The 20,461-nt window shown below is 41.8% G+C and overlaps 2 protein-coding genes across 16 annotated transcripts in view; one reads left to right on the plus strand and one right to left on the minus strand.

The window, feature by feature from the left end:
• Nucleotides 1-19,048, plus strand: part of CASP8 (caspase 8) — a 50,437-nt gene extending 31,389 nt beyond the window's left edge. For 4 of the 8 annotated variants that reach the window (XM_054548585.1, XM_009237968.4, NM_001131750.3 and 1 more), the window contains 8 exon segments: nucleotides 402-732; nucleotides 5,453-5,558; nucleotides 6,640-6,778; nucleotides 6,900-6,944; nucleotides 8,888-8,952; nucleotides 10,830-10,971; nucleotides 16,149-16,650; nucleotides 17,794-19,048. In XM_054548585.1, the coding sequence (XP_054404560.1) occupies nucleotides 428-732; nucleotides 5,453-5,558; nucleotides 6,640-6,778; nucleotides 6,900-6,944; nucleotides 8,888-8,952; nucleotides 10,830-10,971; nucleotides 16,149-16,650; nucleotides 17,794-17,929 (1,440 nt within the window). In that variant the 5' untranslated portion in view covers nucleotides 402-427 and the 3' untranslated portion in view covers nucleotides 17,930-19,048. 8 annotated transcript variants of the gene reach the window in all.
• A 719-nt stretch (nucleotides 19,049-19,767) lies between these two features.
• The window catches only part of FLACC1 (flagellum associated containing coiled-coil domains 1), a 78,783-nt gene continuing 78,089 nt past the window's right edge, over nucleotides 19,768-20,461 (minus strand). For 6 of the 8 annotated variants that reach the window (XM_054549646.2, XM_054549651.2, XM_054549644.2 and 3 more), the window contains one exon: nucleotides 19,768-20,119. In XM_054549646.2, coding sequence (XP_054405621.1) covers nucleotides 19,993-20,119 — 127 coding nt within the window. In that variant the 3' untranslated portion in view covers nucleotides 19,768-19,992. The remainder of the gene's footprint in view (nucleotides 20,120-20,461) is intronic. The other 2 variants (XM_054549647.2, XM_054549648.2) reach the window with 2 other exon arrangements.

The raw sequence follows: 20,461 nt of genomic DNA on the forward strand, positions 1-20,461 counted from the left end.
CCTCCACCTCCCGGGTTCAAGCGATTCTCCTGCCCGAGCCTCCAGAGTAGCTGGGATTACAGGCGCCTGCCTCCACGCCTGGCTAATTTTTGTACTTTTAGTAGAGACGGGGTTTCACCACGTTAGTCAGGCTGGTCTCGAACTCCTGACCTCGTAATCCGCCTGCCTTGGCCTCCCAAAGTGTTGGGATTACAGGCGTGAGCCACCGCGCCCAGCCCATTGGCTTGTTTGTATGTCTACCTTCCTAAACAGTAAGAGGGAACTTGTCTGGTGTTCTTTTTTTCTCTCCTGTGCTCACAGCACAATGACTAGTATCTAGTAGTTGCAGTAGCCTTTGATGAACAAGCCAGCAAATGGTACTTTTCTTCCTTATCTGAACATACCATTGTATTTTGACTTAGATTATATTCTCCTGCCTTTTGAAAAGATGGACTTCAGCAGAAATCTTTATGATATTGGGGAACAACTGGACAGTGAAGATCTGGCCTCCCTCAAGTTCCTGAGCCTGGACTACATTCCACAAAGGAAGCAAGAACCCATCAAGGATGCCTTGATGTTATTCCAGAGGCTCCAGGAAAAGAGAATGTTGGAGGAGAGCAATCTGTCCTTCCTGAAGGAGCTGCTCTTCCGAATTAATAGACTGGATTTGCTGATTACGTACCTAAACACTAGAAAGGAGGAGATGGAAAGGGAACTTCAGACACCAGGCAGGGCTCAGATTTCTGCCTACAGGTGGGTAGAAACTCCCATTGTGGGACTGGGAGGTGTGGGTTGAATGGACAACCTCTGAGCTGATTGGGGCTTGTCTTTGTGGTACCCTGCCTAGTGCCTGGGAACCCAGCTGTGCCGCAATTCTAAGCTTCTACAGAAAGACAGTGGTGCCTTGGGTGGTCCTGCTAAAGGCTGTAAAACTTAGCTTCTCCCCACCCTAGAGAGAGTGGGTAAACAAAGGTGTGAGACAGAAACCACATTCAGTATCACTTGGGAGGCTTTGGGAAGATGTCCCACTGGAGCCAGAATAAGAAATTTAGGGGCCTTATGTATAATTCTATAAGAATGCTAAGACCATAAAATAAAAATTTATTTTTCAAAGTGAAACATTACTTAGAGGTATGCTGAAGTTATAATAGTTATTCTAAATGTTCCCATTTTTTTCCTCTCTTATCTTGGTGCCTCTCGATATCCAGATTGTGTGCTTACTTTGCCCATCCATTGAGTAAAGCGTCACGGCTTCCCACCCTGAAATCCCCCTCCCCATCTGCTTGCAGATGGCTATGAAAATTTTCAATGAGATTTAAGGGTTTTCTGCCACACTTAAAGACTCGAATGACAAAGTTCTTTACAGAGCTGTAAGCCGCTGGCCTGGCACATACGGCTAGGCAGTCCCCACCGAGGCTGCCCAGCTCCTGTGAGCCCAGCCGTATGACAGTTCTAAGCTTCTATAGGAAGACAGTGGCACCTTGGGTCATCCTGCCAAAGGCTGTAAAACTCAGCTTCTCCCCACCCTAGGGAGAGTGGGTAACCAAAGGTGTGAGAGAGAAAAACCCCATTCAGTTACAACTTCATGATGCTGTGACAAGACTTTAAAAACAGAAACACATTGTCACTTTCTCTCTTTCAACATCTCCTATTATCAGACACTACTTAAAGCAATTTTAGCTTTGCTTTCAGGAAACTTCTACTGAAGCCTTCGCTCTGGGCCCATTTCATTGTCTCTGTTTGCTTGTTGATAACTATGGCATGTGAGATGGAAAGGGTTCACAGCCAGGGCTGACAGCTGCTGCCCTCTGATGGCCCAGCCCATGAATGCTCTGATCTTTCTATTCTCAGAGACTATTTTTTGTTTTGTTTCATTTTGTTTTTGAGACGGAGTCTCGCTTCATCACCCAGGCTAGAGTGCAGTGGCATGATCTCAGCTCACTGCAACCTCTACCTCCAGGGTTCAAGTGATTCTTCTGCCTCAGCCTCCCGAGTAGCTGGGATTACAGGTGTGTGCCACCATGCCCAGCTAATTTTTGTATTTTTAGTAGGACAGAGTTTCACTATGTTGGCCAGGCTGGTCTCGAACTCCTGACCTTAAGTTATCCACCCACCTTAACCTCTCAAAGTGCTGGGATTATAGGTGTGAGCCACCGTGCCCAGCCAAGGCTTGACTATTTTGATTTTAAGTGACAAAAGAGATATTCTGGGCCGGGTGAGGTGGCTCACGTCTGTAATCCCAGCACTTTGGGAGGCTGAAGCGGGCGGATCACCTGAGGTCAGGAGTTCAAGACTAGCTTGGCCAACATGGTGAAACCCCATCTCTACCAAAAATATAAAAATTAGCTGGGCGTGGTGGCTCACGCCTGTAATCCCAGCTACTTGGGAGGCTGAGGCAGGAGAATCGCTTGAACCCGGGAGGTGGAGGTTGCAGTAAGCTGAGATTGTGCCATTGCACTCCAGCCTGGGCAACAAGAGTGAAACTCTGTCTCAAAAAAAAAAAAAAAAAAAAAAAAAAAGAGATATTCTGGGTGTATAATTTTCCTAGGGCTGCTGTAACAAAGTAACACAAACTAGCAGGTTTAAAACAGTTTTTGAAATGTGTTTTCATAGTTCTGGAGGCCTGAGTCAGAAGTCAAGATGCCAACAGTGTTGGTTCCCTTTAAGAGGCTCTGAGGAAGAATCTTTTTCATGCCTTTCCCTGCTTCTGGTGGGTGCAGGAATCCTCGGTGCTCCTTGTCTTGTAGATGAGGCACAGCAGTCTCTGCCTATGTTCCCTTCTCTGTGTCTAAATCTCCCTCTTATAAGGAGACAGTCACTGGATTAGGAATTAGGGCCCACCCTAATCCAGTATGGTCTCATCTTTGTGTGTGTGTGTTTGTGTGTGTGTGTGTGTGTGTAAGACAGTGTCTCACTACATCACCCAAGCTGGAGTGCAGTGGCATGATCTCGGCTCACTGCAACCTCCGCCTCCTGGGTTCAAGCAATCCGTCCACCTCAGCCTCCCAAGTAGCTGGGACTACAGGCACCTGCCACCATGTCTGGCTAATTTTTGTATTTTTTGTAGAGATGGGGTTTCGAAATGTTGCCTAGGCTAGTCTTGAACTCCTGGGCTCATGCGATCTGCCCACCTCGGCCTCCCAAGTTCTGGGATTATGGGAGTGATCCACTGCGCCTGGCCAGCATGACCTCATCTTAATGAGATTTTATCTGCAAATGTCCTGTGTCCACATAAGGTCGCATTCTCATATTTCAGGTAGACATGAATTTTGGGGAAGAAGGGAGAACACTATTCAACCAGTACACTAGATAGCTTTGGTTTACTAGCATTGTGAAGTCTTTATAAGGAACTTATTCATTAAGGCACCAGTTAGTCCTAAAAGCCCACAGCCCCAGAACAAGGAAAGCCGAGGGGGTCTCATCTTGTGCCCACCATCTTGGTTCTTTGAAGGTTCCACTTCTGCCGCATGAGCTGGGCTGAAGCAAACAGCCAGTGCCAGACACAATCTGTACCTTTCTGGTGGAGGGTCGATCATATATTAATAAGGCAGGATCTCTCTTAAAAATCTTTAATGTGTTGGCTTAGAGATAAAAGGGTCAGTGCAATCCTGACTAACTGCTTGTTCATTATCATTGAATACTAGCCAGGAGCTAATAAATATGATAGGGTGGCCACTTACCATTATAAGAAAACACTAGACATTTTATTTTCCAGTTATAATTGCTACCTATAAAATAAGTATCTTATAAACTATTCAGTTTCATTACTAAACAGTGATGGTACAAGAAAGCCTGTAGGCTTCAATAATGAGGAAAGCAAAAGGGTAAATACCTTGTAATAAAGGTGAAAGAGTCAGAGTAGCTTTGGATTAGATCCAATTTTGGCCAAAATGAAAGCTTTAGATAAACACTTCTAGGGTAGAGAGTCCACGAGAAGGAGGATAAGGCAGATGGTAATACTGAGCAATTTCTGTTTCTGTGCCATTTTTATTTTCAGAATTTTATTTTTCTAATTAAATTTTAAAGTCAACGTGTTTTTGTATTAAAATTATTTTCCTTTACACCATAGTATTGAAAGGTTTGCTGACTTCTAAAACATTCCTGTGTTCACCTATTCGACAAGCATATTCCAAGAGCCTAAATGTGCCAGCCTAAATGTGCCACACATAAATGTGATAGGCATAGATTAGGAAATAGTAACACCTATCACTCATTGAGCACTTAATGTGTTGCCAAAGATTGGTTTAAGTACTTCACATAAACTTATTTGTGTAACCCTCGACACCTTCCTATGATGTGGTTACGGATAATTATCTTCAGCTATGGACGAGGAAAAAATGTGTAACATGTCTAAAGTTAACGCTGCTCAAAGATGGTGGAACCAAGGCTCCAACACCAATAGCCTGGGTCCGCTGCACTCAAACATTGCACCTCACAACCATCTGGGTTTATGAAAATAAAAAGGGTACGGACCTGGCCATTAGGGGACTTGAACAGTTTCTAAACAGACAATTATTTTTTGTTTTTATTTTTAGTGTGGTGGCATGATCACAGCTCACTGCAGCCTCAACCTCCGGGGCTCAAGTGATCCTCTCACCTCAGCTTCTGGAGTAGCTGGGACCACAGGTGCATGCCACCACACCCGGCTAATTTTTAAATATTTTTGGTAGAGATGGGGTCTTGCTATGTTGCCCAGGCTGGTCTCAAACCCCTGGGCTCAAGTGATCCTCCTCCTGCCTGGGCCTCCTAATGCACTGGAATTAGAGGCATGAACCACTGCACCAGGCCAACAGACAATTATGTGTGTTATCCTTTCGGGGTTACTAAGTCATAGTGGAGTGAATGCAGCTTTGAGGATGCTCAGGCAATGCTTCAGTTGATTGTTCGTGGATGGGCGTCTGCAGATAGACAAGGGGATGGGGTGTAGGGGCACCGCGGAAAGGGGTGAGGGCAGGGCAGCTGGGTGTGTTTGGGGCTTCAGGTCCTTTAGTGTTTGTGGTCTGGTCTGTGATGGGGATGTATTCGGAGACTTTGTATTCCAGAACCGAATGCTTGGCCTTCTTACTGAAGATAACGACTGGGAGAATACTGACCAGTTTTGATTAGGGAAGTCATGAGTCAATGTGCATTTTGAAAAGCATAATTTCCAAAAGGCAAAGCTTTTTGCTATTGCAACAAAATCTTGATTTTATAGAAAAAAAAAAAAAGGAAAACAAGATTTACTTAACTGAAATAAACTGAAAGAAAAGTTGATAGAACTTTAAATTGTTAAGGGTGGGAAAGTCAGGGAGGAGCCAGTAGACTTCTGTGTCACTACACCAGCCTCTTTCCAAGGGCTCAACTCATAAACCATGCCATTAACTGGCTTTATGTTGAAGGGAGGCCTTTGGAATCAAGCCCACTGTGATTCCATATATCAAATGGGAAATTATTTGGGAAAAGGTTTCTAAAGTGTCTCCATTTCCCACCACAGGGTCATGCTGTATCAGATTTCAGAAGAAGTGAGCAGATCAGAATTGAGGTGTTTTAAGTTTCTTTTGCAAGAGGAAATCTCCAAATGCAAACTGGATGATGACATGGTAAGACCTGGTATCTTACTGAGATTTAGTCCTGAGACTTGGTTAGCCAGGGGGCATTTCTGAGACCAAAGAGAGGGGGTATTTTGGTAAAAGCAACCTGGATTCTCACTTTTTAACTAGAAGAAGAAAGTTGTCAGCACGAGTATTACAGATGTGATTCCTTTAGACTGAAGTGCTGCTCGTGCTAGTTATTGGGAGCAAGGAAGAGTCAGAGGCCGGGAGAAGGAGGCTGGTTGTGCAGATGCAGCCCAGCCTGAGACCCGGCAGAGCTGGGAAAGACAGTGGTGGGTCTGAGACATTTCCTCCACTTCTGCAGTCCCCGAAACAACCTGGGACCTGAAACTCTGTGTGTATATTGTGTCTGTGTGTTGTGTGTCTGTGTTTTGTGTCTCTGTGTGTTGTATGTCTCTGTGTGTGTTTTGCATGTCTGTGTGTTGTATGTGTATCTCTGTGTCTGTGTGTGCCTTTCTCTGTGTATAGTGTGTGTCTGTATTTGTGTGTGATATGTGTATCTCTGTGTGTCTCTGTATAAGTGGTGTGTGTCTGTGTATCTCTGTCTGTGTGTGTGTGTTCTCTGTGTGGTATGTGTGTCTGTGTGTTGTGTAGTGTGTATTGTATTTATGCCCCTGTGTGTGTATCACTGAGTATACTCTGTGTGTGTCGTGTGTATCTGTGTGTGTATGTGTGTGTCTGTGTGTCTGTATGTACTCAGGTCTGGAGAGGCAATGCTGGGGGTGAGGCTGTCCCCAGGGTGTCGCCATGATGACCGGGCTGCTGTCTCAGGCTGTTTCACAGTTCCCAAGTAATGCATTCGCAGGAGATTTGAGCACAGGGCCTGGGGACTGGGTGATATCTGACATGGCTTCTCCTTTATCCTCTCACTTCTGTCTTTCTGGGCCAGAAAACATGGAATCGCTTCCCTAGTAGCCTGCTGGCTGTGAGAGACCAGCAGAAACTGTCAGAAACTTGGGAAGCAAGGGCAGGTCCTTGGTTGGAGAAAGTGGAAGTTAAAAAAAAAAATCTAATCTAAAAACCAGTAGGGCTCAATCCAGATTCCCAACTTTATTTCTCCTCCTCTTAGAACCTGCTGGATATTTTCATAGAGATGGAGAAGAGGGTCATCCTGGGAAAAGGAAAGTTGGACATCCTGAAAAGAGTCTGTGCCCAAATCAACAAGAGCCTGCTGAAGATAATCAACGACTATGAAGAATTCAGCAGAGGTAGAAACAACCTGACAGCCGGGAATCGGCAAAACCTACTCTAAAATTGAAACTGACAAATCTGTCCATATCACAGTTGTTTCTAATCAAATATTGTTTGGGGTTTCCCCTTTTAATTCAGAGAGAAGAAGCAGCCTTGAAGGAAGTCCTGATGAATTTTCAAATGGTAATGCTTGGAGATACATTTTCAAGATTTAGTTAATTTACTCTCTGGTACCTGCGTGTGTCCTCCCCACAGCCTTCTACCACATGCACGTCTTAACGTGCCTGCTCTACTTTTTCTTTTTGAGACAGTTTTACTTTGTTTCCCAGGCTGGAGAGCAGTGGCACCATCTCGGCTCACTGCAACCTCCGCCTCCCAGGTTCAAGCAATTCTCCTGCCTCAGCCTCCTGAGAAGCTGGGTTTACAGGTGCATGCACCACCACGCCTGGCTAATTTTGTATTTTTATTAGAGACGGGGTTTTACCATATTGGCCTGGCTAGTCTCAAACTCCTGACCTCAGGTGATCCGCCTGCCTTGGCCTCTCAAAGTGCTGGGATTACAGGCATGAGCCACTGTGCCCGGCCGCACCTGCTCTCCTAAGACCTGCAGCCCAGGCTGGCAAGTTTGAAATAGGTGCAGAGTTAGTCAGTAATAAGTAATTTAACATCATTTTTTCTATGTGGCCTTTTTTTTCTCCTTGACGTGCTGCTTATGTTATGCACTGAGTAGCTGGATTTAAATTATGTTTCATAATTTTCTTGGTTAAGTCACTTCCTCTTTCAACACATTCTACACTAAGTCACTCCTTTCAACTTCCTTTCACTTTTTCTACCTGGTAAGTGAGGCTGAACCAAGAGACAGAGCTCTCAATGATCTCCTTCAAAATTTTGATTAATCAAATATTCTTTTTTTTTTTTTTTTCTTTTTGAGACAATGTCTTACTTTGTCCCCCAGGCTGGAATGCAGTGGCGCAATCTTGGCTTACCACAGCCTCGGCCTCCTGGACTCAAACGATCCTCTTCCCTCAACCCCCTGAGTAGCTGGGACCACAGGCACAAGCCACCATGCCCAGCTAATTTTTGTATGTCTTGTAGAGATGGGGTTTCGCTGTGTTGCCCAGGCTGATCTTGAACTCCTGAGCTCAAGCCATCCATCTACCTGGGCCTCCCAAAGTGCTGGGACTATAGGCAATTAATAAAGTATTCTTTCTGATGAGAAAAATTATATATACTAATCGAAGATGATTTTAAATTCAGAGAAATTTTTACAAGTCCAAGAACGCCATCACTCCATTCATATTAATATGAATATTTTTATTGTATTTTTACCTTGGTTCTTTGTGGTGTGTGTGTGTAAAATACGTTTTGGATCATTCAAATGTATTTTAAAGATTAATGTCTGTGCAGGCTGTCCTTCCCTTTCCCCTCTGCCTGCTGAGCCCAAGGCCTTAAGAATACTTTAAGGAGTAAAGTAGTAAATCATTAATTCATCCTGAGCTAGTGGCTTTATTAATGAGTATCTCACAAATACCACAAAAATTCAACCTGGCCATATGGAGAATAGAAAATTATGGCATTTCTTGGTATGCTTTTCTCTTTGGCGAGGAGACAACTTGACCTTGTGTTTCCAGAAGCATGTTAATTGCCCTGCTTGCAGAATCTCTCTGGCTTGAAAGGAGATTATGTTCATGGCAGTCTGTGAATTTTCATTTTATTTCATTTGTTTATTTGAGACAGAGTCTCACTCTGTCGCCCAGGCTAGAGTGCAGTGGTGCGATCTCAGCTCACTGCAACCACTACCTCCCAAGTTCAAGTGATTCTCCTGCCTCAGCCTCCTGAGTAGCTGGGACTACAGGTGCCTACCACCATGCCTGGCTAATTTTTTTGTACTTTTAGTAGAGACAGGGTTTCACCATGTTGGCCAGGCTGGTCTCGAACTCCTGACCTCAAGTGATCTGCCCATCTTGGCCTCCCAAAGTGCTGGGATTACAGGTGTGAGCCACTGTGCCCAGCTTGAATTTTCATCTTAAAAAAGACCTTATGTTGTCCTATGTGCTACATATTTCATTACCAGTGTACCTTTCCTGCCATGTCTCATTCTAGATGTGTCTCTTCGTTGTTTGCAGGGGAGGAGTTGTGTGGGGTAATGACAATCTCGGACTCTCCAAGAGAACAGGATAGTGAATCACAGGTAGATGGAAACCTCCAAATCCTTTTTCTTTTTACATTACAGATTCTAGTTATTTAATTTGTTAGCTTTTTTTTTTTTTGCTGCCAGATAAACTGATAAGGGGCAGAAACTTACTGAAAATTTTGAGAACTGTAGAAAAAATTCACAAAAAAATAAGTTAAAAATATGACTTAATTTTTAAAATGTGACTCCTTCAGTTTTCTGTGCATTTGAATTTTATTTTAAGACCCGAGATGAAGATACTGGAATAGTTGGAGGGTGGAGGGGGTAAGAAGCCTCCTACCAAATCTTCTAGCAGCCGTGCCAGCCTGGATGGAGGAGTGGTTTGGAGAAAGAGTCTAGCAGGAATGGAAAAAGCAAAGCCTTTTCCTTTAGCTTAACGTTTCAAAAATTCTTCTCCTTTGTGATTAGGTGTAAGCAGCAAACTCTCATAATCTAGCCATCTCTGTGTTTTCGTCTCAGTGAACCAGCAGAAACATGTACTTTTTAGGCATAATAACTTCTCTTTATGTAATCAACAATCCACCAAATACATCCCGACTTATTAGCCCATTTGCTCCTCCTCATGGTAGGAAGAAGAGGAAATCCTGAATCTCTGAAGTAGGCTTGAGAGAGATTATTCACTAGTGTGGGCTCCTGAGAAAATTACCAGACCTCTTTCATCTGAAAGTCAAGGATTAACCCAAGTAATGTGGTACTTTCTAAACAGTACAGCATGCTACAAGCAGTGTCCCCACTGAACAGCTAAAAACACTGTCTTAATATCTTAGTAAATCTTAGTATCTTTTTCCTTTTTTAATGTTTTATTGAGACAGGGGTCTTGCTACGTTGCCAAGCCAGGTCTCGAACTCCTGGCCTCAAGCAATCCTCCTGCCTTGGCCTCCCAAAGTCTGGGATTATAGGTACTAGCCACCGTGCCTGGCCAAATCTTAGTGTCTTAATATCTCAGTAAATACACTTAATATGCTTAATAAATACTTAGAACACTTAACAGTAAATAATAAAAACTTAACATACTTGGTACAAACTTTATCGAATATTTAATATCTTAGAGTTAACATATTAAGATAACAGGTTACTTGCCCAAAGTCATAAGGTGAAGTAGAGGCAGGAACTGGGCTTCCTAGCCTGGAGTCCTTTTCTCCACTTCAAGGCGCTACGCAGACCTCCAACTAAATGCTGAGTATCTCAGCACTGAAACAGCCCTAGGAGAATGAATAGGACACAGGGCCATCCCTGGTCAGTACTATGAGGTACTGCAGTTGGACACCATAACCTACAGTGTAGTCAGGACCTCCCTGACCAGCCCATCTCTTCCCAGCAGCCACCGTGGTCCTGAGAGCCGGGTTAAGCCATCACCTTTAAAATCCTGGGACCACACTGTGCAATGCATGAATGGGAGACCCTCAGCTGTTAGCCAGGAAGCACAGATGAGTTCAGTAGACAGCCAAGAGAATCACAAGTCATGGCGTGGGGGCAGCCAAAGACATTCATTCATTCAGTGACTCTTGATTGAGCTCTCACAAGTTAATACACCGTAGTCCCTGGCACAGATGTTATCAACCTCAAGGAGTCTTCTGTATAGTATGGGAAGCAGAAATGAGAACAAACAATAATACAATATGATGACAACAATATTAATATATGTGCAAAGTGCTCAGGAGGCCCAGGTATTGGGACACTGACTTTACAACGATAGGGCAGAAGTCTGAGAGGTCCTGTGTGAAGGAAATAGGTAGAAGCTAGTTCTTCAAGGAAACGACCCCGAGTTGGGGTGGGGCAATGGAAAGCAAGTCCTCTTACTAGGGAGTTGTTTGTTTACATCTCTAGTGTTTGACCCACAGAGTCAGCTCCTGGGTTGGGTGTTTGTTTTCCAGACTTTGGACAAAGTTTACCAAATGAAAAGCAAACCTCGGGGATACTGTCTGATCATCAACAATCACAATTTTGCAAAAGCACGGGAGAAAGTGCCCAAACTTCACAGCATTAGGGACAGGAATGGAACACACTTGGATGCAGGTACAGTAGAACCCAAAAGAGAAAAGTGAAATATTTCTTATGCCTATTTTTTTTTAAATCAAAAGGGAGAGAACAAAAACTATACCAAAAGGGCCATGTTTCAAGAAAATGGATTGAAACATATTTCCCTGTGGAGGCAAAGAACATTCTTATACATTTATCAGTTTCCTGCTTTTTTTTTTAAATTAATTTTTTAAATAAAAGCAATGTATGTATAAATATAAAATATCAAATCTTACTAAAAGACATAATGAAAAGCAGTAGTAAGCTTTGTTTTGAATTCAGCTAAATGCATAGCGCTTCTGTGGAATGCATTAGGCGATGAAATTGCCGTGGTATCAAAGCTCTTATAGAGGCTGCATTTTTACAGGTTGGGCTGTTAAGTGCAGCAGAAATTGTGGGTTCTTAACAGAAGTAGCATTTTCAAGTATTAAATATTAAACTGGTTAGCAATTCTGCTCAGCCAATTTAAGCTAAGATCAAGAACTTACAAGTTAAATGAAAAAACAATTTGTAGTATGTGAATATAAAAAGTGACTACAACAACAAAAAATAAAAATCATCCATCACCATTGAGATATTAATAATTTTGATTTGATCAAAGAACTTTTGGAAATAGTGTTCATCAGGCTTAACATCAATTATTGATGTTTTGCAAATGGAGGTAAGTTTAGAAAATTAATGTAGACTGATTATAATCATCAGGACTCTGTAATGGCCCCATTAACATTTTTTTTTTTTGAGACAAAGTCTCACTCTGTTGCCCAGGCTGGAGTGCAGTGGTGCGATCTCAGCTCACTGCAGCCTCCACCTCCCCGGTTCAAGTGATTCTCCTGCCTCAGCCTCCCATGTAGCTGGGACTACAGGCACACACCACTGCACCTGGCTAATTTTTGTATTTTTAGTAGAGATGGGGTTTTGCCATATTGGCCAGGCTGGTCTTGAACTCCTGACCTCAAGTGATCCGCCTGCCTTGGCCTCCCAAAGTGCTGGGATTACAGGTGTGAGCCACCTGTACCTGGTCCCTGTTAACATTTGATTTGTTTATTTAAGCAAATCTAAGCCTTTAAAAAGGCACAGAGATTAAGTCCATTGATTACATCATTAGTCATTATGCGCTTGGTATTGAAAAAAACATTTCGGACCCTTGATTTGTATTCTTTTAAAATTAAAACATTTCTATTAAAATAACATTTGCTTCTATTTCTGGCAGTTCATTTTCTTATAACTGGCCCATGATTGACTAATCTCTGGTAGGCATTCGAGTCTGTGTGTCTTGCTTTTTCTGTTCCTGTTCTTATGTTTGATGCTGAATGAGTAAAAGTAGGAGACCCAGCTGCAGAAGTCATTTCTCCTGAGAGACTCCCTTCTGTCCTGCTTCAGTGCCTTCAGACTTACTTTACAGTCATTTTTTTTAAATTAACATTCCACATTTCCAAAGGATTAGAATTTTTTTCACAGAACCAACACACTGTATTAGTCTTGCCAAAGTGCTTCCAAATCAACAAGGGCCTATTGCATTTCAGTTATTTTTTCTATTCCTAATGCTAGACTGTATTTTTTTTTTTTTTTTTTTTTGAGACAGAGTCTCACTCTGTTGCCCAGGCTGGAGTGCAATAGCATGATCTTGGCTCACCGCAACCTCTGCCTCCCAGGTTCAAGTAATTCTCCTGCCTCAGCCTCCCAAGTAGCTGGGATTACAGGCATGTGCCACCACACCCAGTTAATTGTATTTAGTAGAGATGGGGTTTCACCATGTTGGTCAGGCTGGTCTCGAACTCCTGACCTCAGGTGATCCACTCGCCTCGGCCTCCCAAAGTGCTGGGATTACAGGTGTGAGCCACTGCGCCTGGCTGAGATTGCCTTTTGACTGATGACTTATGTTTAGCTCTGATGTGCTGACAGGGACAAAATGCTGGCGAAGGAATAAAAAAGGAATAATCCAACAAGGATCAAGAGAACAGGAATGGAGACAATAGCTAATGAAAGGTTTCCAACAATTTGGGGGAGTCAAAAAAAAAGAGTAGAGGTAATTGACTTAACAGAGAAAGCTACAACCTCACTGATTACAGAGGGGAACACAGAAAGGAGGCAAACCTATTTATCCCACAGAATCCTGGAAAAATTCAGCAATTGGAGGTACAAAGTGTAGGTGAGGCAATGAGCAGAAAACAGGAAGATTCTTTGAAAGCCTGTATAAGCCTGTACAATCCTCTGATTCATACCTCCCTCTCATAGAGCCAGCAACTATTCTTACTCTACCATCATAAGGAACAGGAAGTTTGTTTTCTCATAAAATTGAACCAGAGAGGCTCTACACTTCCGTGTGCCAGGCCCAGCAAAGGAAGCAAGGAAGCATTTTACTGAACACAGAGAGACTGAAGAAAACCTACTGGTGGCATGGAGTCAGATCTCTAAACCAACTTGGTTCCAAGACACTGGCAGCACATACAGACTTACCTCTGGAGAAGCTGAAAGCTCTAGCTAAAATACATACAGATAATGACATCTGGAGGTTTCCTAATGAAATGATCAGGTCCCCAACCAATCATCTTGCTATGAAATCCCTCAGAGAACAAACCACATCCACAAACACAGAGCTCTCAGTCGACTTTTTAATGGACTAATTAGTCAATTTATGAAGGGACAACCAAAGGTCAGCAGGCATTTGAAGAAAGGCTCTAATACAAAAGAGAGGCAGCTTGGTACGGTGGCTCACACCTGTAAATCCCAGCACTTTGGGAGGCCGAGACAGGCGAATCGCCTGAGGTCAGGAGTTCAAGCCCAGCCTGAACAACATGGTGAAATCCCATCTCTACTAAAAATACAAAAATTAGCCGGGCATGGTGGCAGGTGCCTGTAATCCCAGCTACTACAGAGGCTGAGGCAGAAGAATCACTTGAACCTGGGAGGTGGAAGTTGCAGTGAGCTGAGATCCTACCACTGCACTCCAGCCTGGGTGACGGAGCAAGACTCTGTCTCAAATAAATAAACAAATTACTAGATAAATGAGAGGCAATGCAAACAACAAGAAAAACATGAAACAGAATATGAATGAAACAAAGATAATGTTGAGAAAAAAGCTTAATGCTTAATATTGGTATTTAGTATTCTTAGAGAGTATTTAGTATTCTTAGAGGTATTTAGTATTCTTAATATTGGTATTTAGTATTCTTAGAGAGTATACTTAGAGAGTATACTTAGAGAGTATTCTTAGAGAGTTAATATTGGTATTTAGTATTCTTAGAGAGTATTCTTAGAGAGTTAGTTAAAGGTCCATAAAAGAACAAGATGTTATGAAAAAGGGACAGAACAAGCAGGACTCCTTGAAAATTAAAAATCTGAGCACCAAAATGAAAAATTCAATAAAGTAGAAGATAAAGTCTAAGAAAGTAGGATAAAAAGACAAAAATAGAAAATAGGAGCAAAAGATAAGAAAATTCGATGCTAAATCAAGGATGTCCAATTTTTGACAATAAGAGTTCCAGAAAGGACAGAGAAAGGGGAAATGGAACTTTCCAAGAACGAAATGACACAATCTCCAGATTGAAAGGGTATAATGGATTAAGATTCACTTCCAAACATATCATACCCTAGAAGCTTCTGGAAAGAGAAAAAAGTAAGCCAAATATGTAAAGTATCAGGAATGAAAAGTCTTCTCTCTAGCAACACTGAAAGCTAAAAGACTGTGAAGAAAGGCCTTCGGAATTCTGAAGAAAAATGCTTTTGGAAATAGAACTCTATAAAGTAAAGACACATACAGGGGCTCAAAAAATGTACTCCTCATGGTTATGCTCCAGCAAAGGAAACTGATAAGAAAGAGGAAGTCATAGATGGAGGAAACAGGGAACCTACTATGAAAGAGAGATGTCCCAGAAGAAGAGAAATTCATCTGGCCTACGGAACAGCCAGTTGGTATTACAGCAGAAGGATGCAGTGCTCTGGATGGAAAGTTTTCCAGGAAGAAATAAAAATGAGTCAGACAAGTAGCTTGAAAATGTTGAAAGATTTTGGCCAGATCCATTGAGCACTTGGAGAAAAAATAGTGTTAAGCATATAGGAAACAAAGCAGATGAAAAAATAATACAATTACGAATTCCAGGAAAGGCAAAAAGGTTAATAAGAAAGGAAACATAATGAAAGAACATTATGTTTACATAGTCTTAATAATAGAAATATTACTATGGGCCGGAGGTGGTGGCCCATGCCTACAATCCCAGCACTTTGGGAGGCCAAGGTGGGTGGGTCACTTGAGGCTGGGAGTTTGTGACCAACCTGGCCAACATGGCGAAACCCTGTCTCTACTAAAAATACAAAAATTAGCTGGGTGTGGTGGTGCGTGCCTGTAGTCCCACCTGCTTGGGAGGCTGAGGCAGGAGAATTGCTTGAACTTGGGGGGCAGAAGTTACAGTGAGCTGAGATTGTGACACTGCACTGTAGCCTGGGTGACAGTGAGACCTTTTCTAAAAAAAATTAAAAAAAATAAAAATATTACTATGGATTCAACCAAAAATTGTAAATAATTGAGTAAGAGCACCAAATGCTCATTCTCCATAATAAGAACTCAATGCGAAAGTCTAAAATTTATAAATGAGTAATTAGCAGTGTACCCAAATTCATTACAAAATGGAGGTTAATGTGAAAAAAAAGTGGTTAAAAACTGAAAGTGGTTGCCTTCATGGAATGTGACTAGGTAATGGGGAGGGATAGAGAGGGGATAACCTTTTGTAAAAGGTCTTCTAGTTCTATCTTATTAATTCATATCTTTTATTTTGCTATACATAAATAATTTTGAGAAGGTTTAGGATAAAATAAGTTGGATCTTTTATTCAAAAATTGGTTTTTTTTTCTGATTATGTAAATAATACAATCATTTTTAAAATTGGTTCAGTAGTAAGCCTAAATGATAGCTTACCCATCTTGTAAACTAGTTTAGCAGAGAAAACAGACCAACAATAACACTCTCTCCTTTCTCATTTGCTTCAGGGTTTGAGAATGTTTTTAGCTGGTGGCAATAAATATTAGAAGCCTGCAGAATCCAGCTACAAATATAGAGGGTTTTGCTCTTGAATTTCTAGTTCAAATTCTTATCTATCAATGTTATGCCCACTGTGCTCTCCAGCTCTGGTCTGTGAATTACTGTGGTATAACGTGACTGTTCAAATTTCACTTTTCAGGGGCTTTGACCACGACCTTTGAAGAGCTTCATTTTGAGATCAAGCCCCACAATGACTGCACAGTGGAGCAAATCTATGAGATTTTGAAAATCTACCAACTCATGGACCACAGTAACATGGACTGCTTCATCTGCTGTATCCTCTCCCATGGAGACAAGGGCATCATCTACGGCACTGATGGACAGGAGGCCCCCATCTATGAGCTGACATCTCAGTTCACTGGTTTGAAGTGCCCTTCTCTTGCTGGAAAACCCAAAGTGTTTTTTATTCAGGCTTGTCAGGGGGATAACTACCAGAAAGGTATACCTGTTGAGACTGATTCAGAGGGGCAACCCTATTTAGAAATGGATTTATCATCACCTCAAACGAGATATATCCCGGATGAGGCTGACTTTCTGCTGGGGATGGCCACTGTGAATAACTGTGTTTCCTACCGAAACCCTGCAGAGGGAACCTGGTACATCCAGTCACTTTGCCAGAGCCTGAAAGAGCGATGTCCTCGGTAAGTCTTGCCTACTCAGCCTTCCTTGCTGTTACACTACCTTCCCCTGCTACTCCATCACCACTACTATCTACTCATATTCAGAGCCTATTAGAAAGTGCTATATGGTTTAGATAACATTAACAGGTCAGAGAACTGTCCAAGGGGAGTGGTTTCCATTCATCTCTAAATGTCTAGCTGTAGATCACATAGCTGCATTTCCCAGGTCAGTTACAAAGTGGGACAGTGGCAAGTGTTAATAACATCCTTAGTTTATAGATGGAAAAGCTGAGATGCTTTATTCCTTTATTCAGCACCTCAAAGGACAATCAGGGTATCACAGAGCAGGAAAGGATGGGAAAGTCATATAGTCCAGCTCTCTGTCTTTAGGCCAAAACATGACTGAGCCAATTCAACTAGTTTTGGAAATCTTCCAAGAAGGCAGTAACCCAATTCAATGTTTAAACATCCTCCAACTCTGTCAAAAGTTCTATAATAGCAAACCATCCTCAAAACCTCTTGGTGCATTGTGGGAGATAAATAGCAGGTTCCTTCTAGCCCTGTATTTCGTTTTGAGTATATGAAGAGTGACAATTTCCCATAACTTAGATCATGAATCTAACTTAGATTTTGTAACTTAGATCATGAATCCTGCAAGGTTTCCGGGGCTAGCTACCAAGGTAGAAGAAGAGGTTGCCTAACAAAAATGCTAAGAGATTCTGGTGAGAAGAAGGTGGGAGTAGCTGCAGGAGACGTTATACTTTCACTTGCCTTAAGTTTAATTGCATCAAAGATGAATCTGCAGATGCGATGTCAATTCGAGGCAGAGAGTATTGGGGGGCATTGAAGAAATGGGGAGCCAAGTAACGTGGAGAAGAGTGAGAGACACACAGGTCAGGAGAGAAAGAAACCAACTCTAATACTGACACCGAGGCTTCTGATGGTCAAAAGAGTTCCTGAATAAACCAAAAGTAAGTTATTAAGCTCCGAGGCAACCCATTTACCAGGAAAGCTGGGGTAGGTCTTGGTTTAGCAACTTACTGTTTCAAATGACTGATATTTTGAGAGAAAGAACTACAGAACTATCTCTGAGCACAGCAGAGGAGACAGTTCATCAGTTGCTTTCCCCCACAGACAGTCACAATGTTATGTGATGTATTTCAGAGGCGATGATATTCTCACCATCCTGACTGAAGTGAACTATGAAGTAAGCAACAAGGATGACAAGAAAAACATGGGGAAACAGATGCCGCAGCCTACTTTCACACTAAGAAAAAAACTTGTCTTCCCTTCTGATTGATGGCGCTATTTTTTTGTTTGTTTGTTTGTTTTGTTTTTTTGAGACAGAATCTCGCTCTGTCGCCCAGGCTGGAGTGCAGTGGCGCAATCTCAGCTCACTGCAAGCTCCGCCTCCCGGGTTCACGCCATTCTCCTGCCTCAGCCTCCCGAGTAGCTGGGACTACAGGGGCACGCCACCATGCCCGGCTAATTTTTTAAAAATATTTTTAGTAGAGACAGGGTTTCACCGTGTTAGCCAGGATGGTCTTGATCTCCTGACCTCGTGATCCACCCGCCTCGGCCTCCCAAAGTGCTGGGATTACAGGCGTGAGCCACCGCGCCCGGCCGATGGTATTTAGATATATAACACTATGTTTATTTACTAATTTTCTAGATTTTCTACTTAATTTATTAATTGTTTTGCACTTTTTTATAAGAGCTAAAGTTAATAGGATATTAACAACAATAACACTCTCTCCTTTCTCTTATGCTTAAGGCTTTGGGAATGTTTTTAGCTGGTGGCAATAAATACCAGACACATACAAAATCCAGCTATGAATATAGAGGGCTTATGATTCAGATTATTATCTATCAACATTAAGCCCACTGTTAATATTCTATTAATTTTAATTCTCTCTCGAAGCTAAATTCCACACTACCACATTTAAAAAATTAGAAAATAGCCATGTATGGTGGCTCATGTCTATAATCCCAGCACTTTAGGAGGTTGAGGTGGGGGGATTGCTTGAACCCAAGAGGTCAAGGCTGCAGTGAGCCATGCTCACACCACTGCACTCAAGCTTGGGTGGCAGAACAAGACCCCGTCTCAAAAAAAAATTTTTGTTTTTAATAAAACAAAATTTGATTGAAATCTTTTAAAAATTCAAATTATTTTACAAGTTTTAAATAAGCTCTCCCCAAACTTGCTTTATGCCTTCCTATTGCTTTTATGATGTATATATGCTTGGCTAACTATATTTGCTTTTTGCTAACAATGCTCTGGGGTCTTTTTATGCATTTGCATCTGCTCTTTCATCTCTGCTTGGATTATTTTAAATCATTAGGAATTAAGTTATCTTTAAAACTTAAGTATCTTTTTTCAAAAACATTTTTTAATAGAATAAAATATAATTTGATCTTATTGCTCCTTGGAGATTTTTTGTGTTTGGTTTTGGTTTCTGCCAATGACATCTCACAGGTGGAAAACATCTGGACCACAGACATGTTCTACTTGAGTCTCCCATGATTAGCACACACAGTTGTATTTTTAAAATTTGTTGTCAACGTTTAAAAATTAGGAGATATCACATAAAAACCAGAATAACTTCTTTTAAAAAATCATAATATCTGACAATATTGACCTCATGATTTTGCATGGCAAAGGTCTGAGAAGCACCTTCTTCAGATGGGACTGTGCTCTGTGGGTCACTCTTCCCCACCCGCTGTGCCCCAGCCCTGCCCAAGCCCCTCTACTGAGGCTGCTGTTGGTTGCCACTTATCACTGTGCTTGTGCAATTGTTTTCCTTATGTCTAGCCCACTTTACTTATTTATGTTGCCTGCCCTGTGGGTGTCTGAATTCTGATGATGGTCCAGAGAAGGTGGTAAGAATCATCAAAAACCCTTCCTAAGTCATAGGTTAGGGAACATGATTGAGAGGTAGGGAAGTAGGAGGCATGGGTGTGAGAGAAAAATATTTAGAGTAAAATCAACACATCATCTTTTTTTGCTACCTAAATGCCTCAGGGGACAAAGGTACACCTCCCAAATATTGTAAAAGTTCAATAGGAAGAAGGCCTCCAAATCAGTTTCTTTCTAATGAAATACGTAAAGGTGCAAGAAAAATAGTACAAAACTCAGAGAAAGCTCAGCTCCCAGTACCGAGAGCATCATTTTTCAATGAAGAGTCCATGATAAGCTGTGAAATTCAGATGAGAATTCAAACATTTTCAGCCACTCAGAGAGTCAGAGCAACCCAAGAACTAAATTCATTATATGCATTTTCTCAAGAAAACCCTCCCAGGAGTTTCCTGGGCCTACAGAAATGGTGTGCCAACCATCTTCAACAATGCAGAGCAACTTTTTGTTTATGATTCTTGTCCTTTCTTGCTACCATCTTCCACAGTGTCAGAATCATCCTTAGAAACAGTAATAGAGGCCAATCTCCCAGAACATCCTTCATAAATTTCTTCATTCTTAGAAATTATCTTTTGCCTGTAAAAAGAAAGGAAAGATGTATCAATGTCAACTCAAAAGCTAGAAAGGGTATAGGATATTTGGAGTGCAGGGAGAGAAATGTGCCTTCGTTCCTTCACCACAGCAGTCTCTCACTCATTACTTGCAGTGGTTTTGAATTTAGTGAGGTATGGTGTTCAGGTGACTAAAGTCCTATATGAGGAATTTTCTACTAAATCAATGCAATAAATAACTTTCCTCTATTAAAGTATTGACCAAAATTTATTTTAATGATTTAAGACGCAGCTTCAGGTAACAGTACACTTTCTGATCCAAAGCTGATTTCCATAGGAACCAGAAGCAGCTGCATGTAATGGCAAG

This window comes from Pongo abelii, chromosome 11 (genome assembly GCF_028885655.2).
Source record: "Pongo abelii isolate AG06213 chromosome 11, NHGRI_mPonAbe1-v2.0_pri, whole genome shotgun sequence".
Lineage (NCBI taxonomy): Eukaryota > Metazoa > Chordata > Mammalia > Primates > Hominidae > Pongo > Pongo abelii.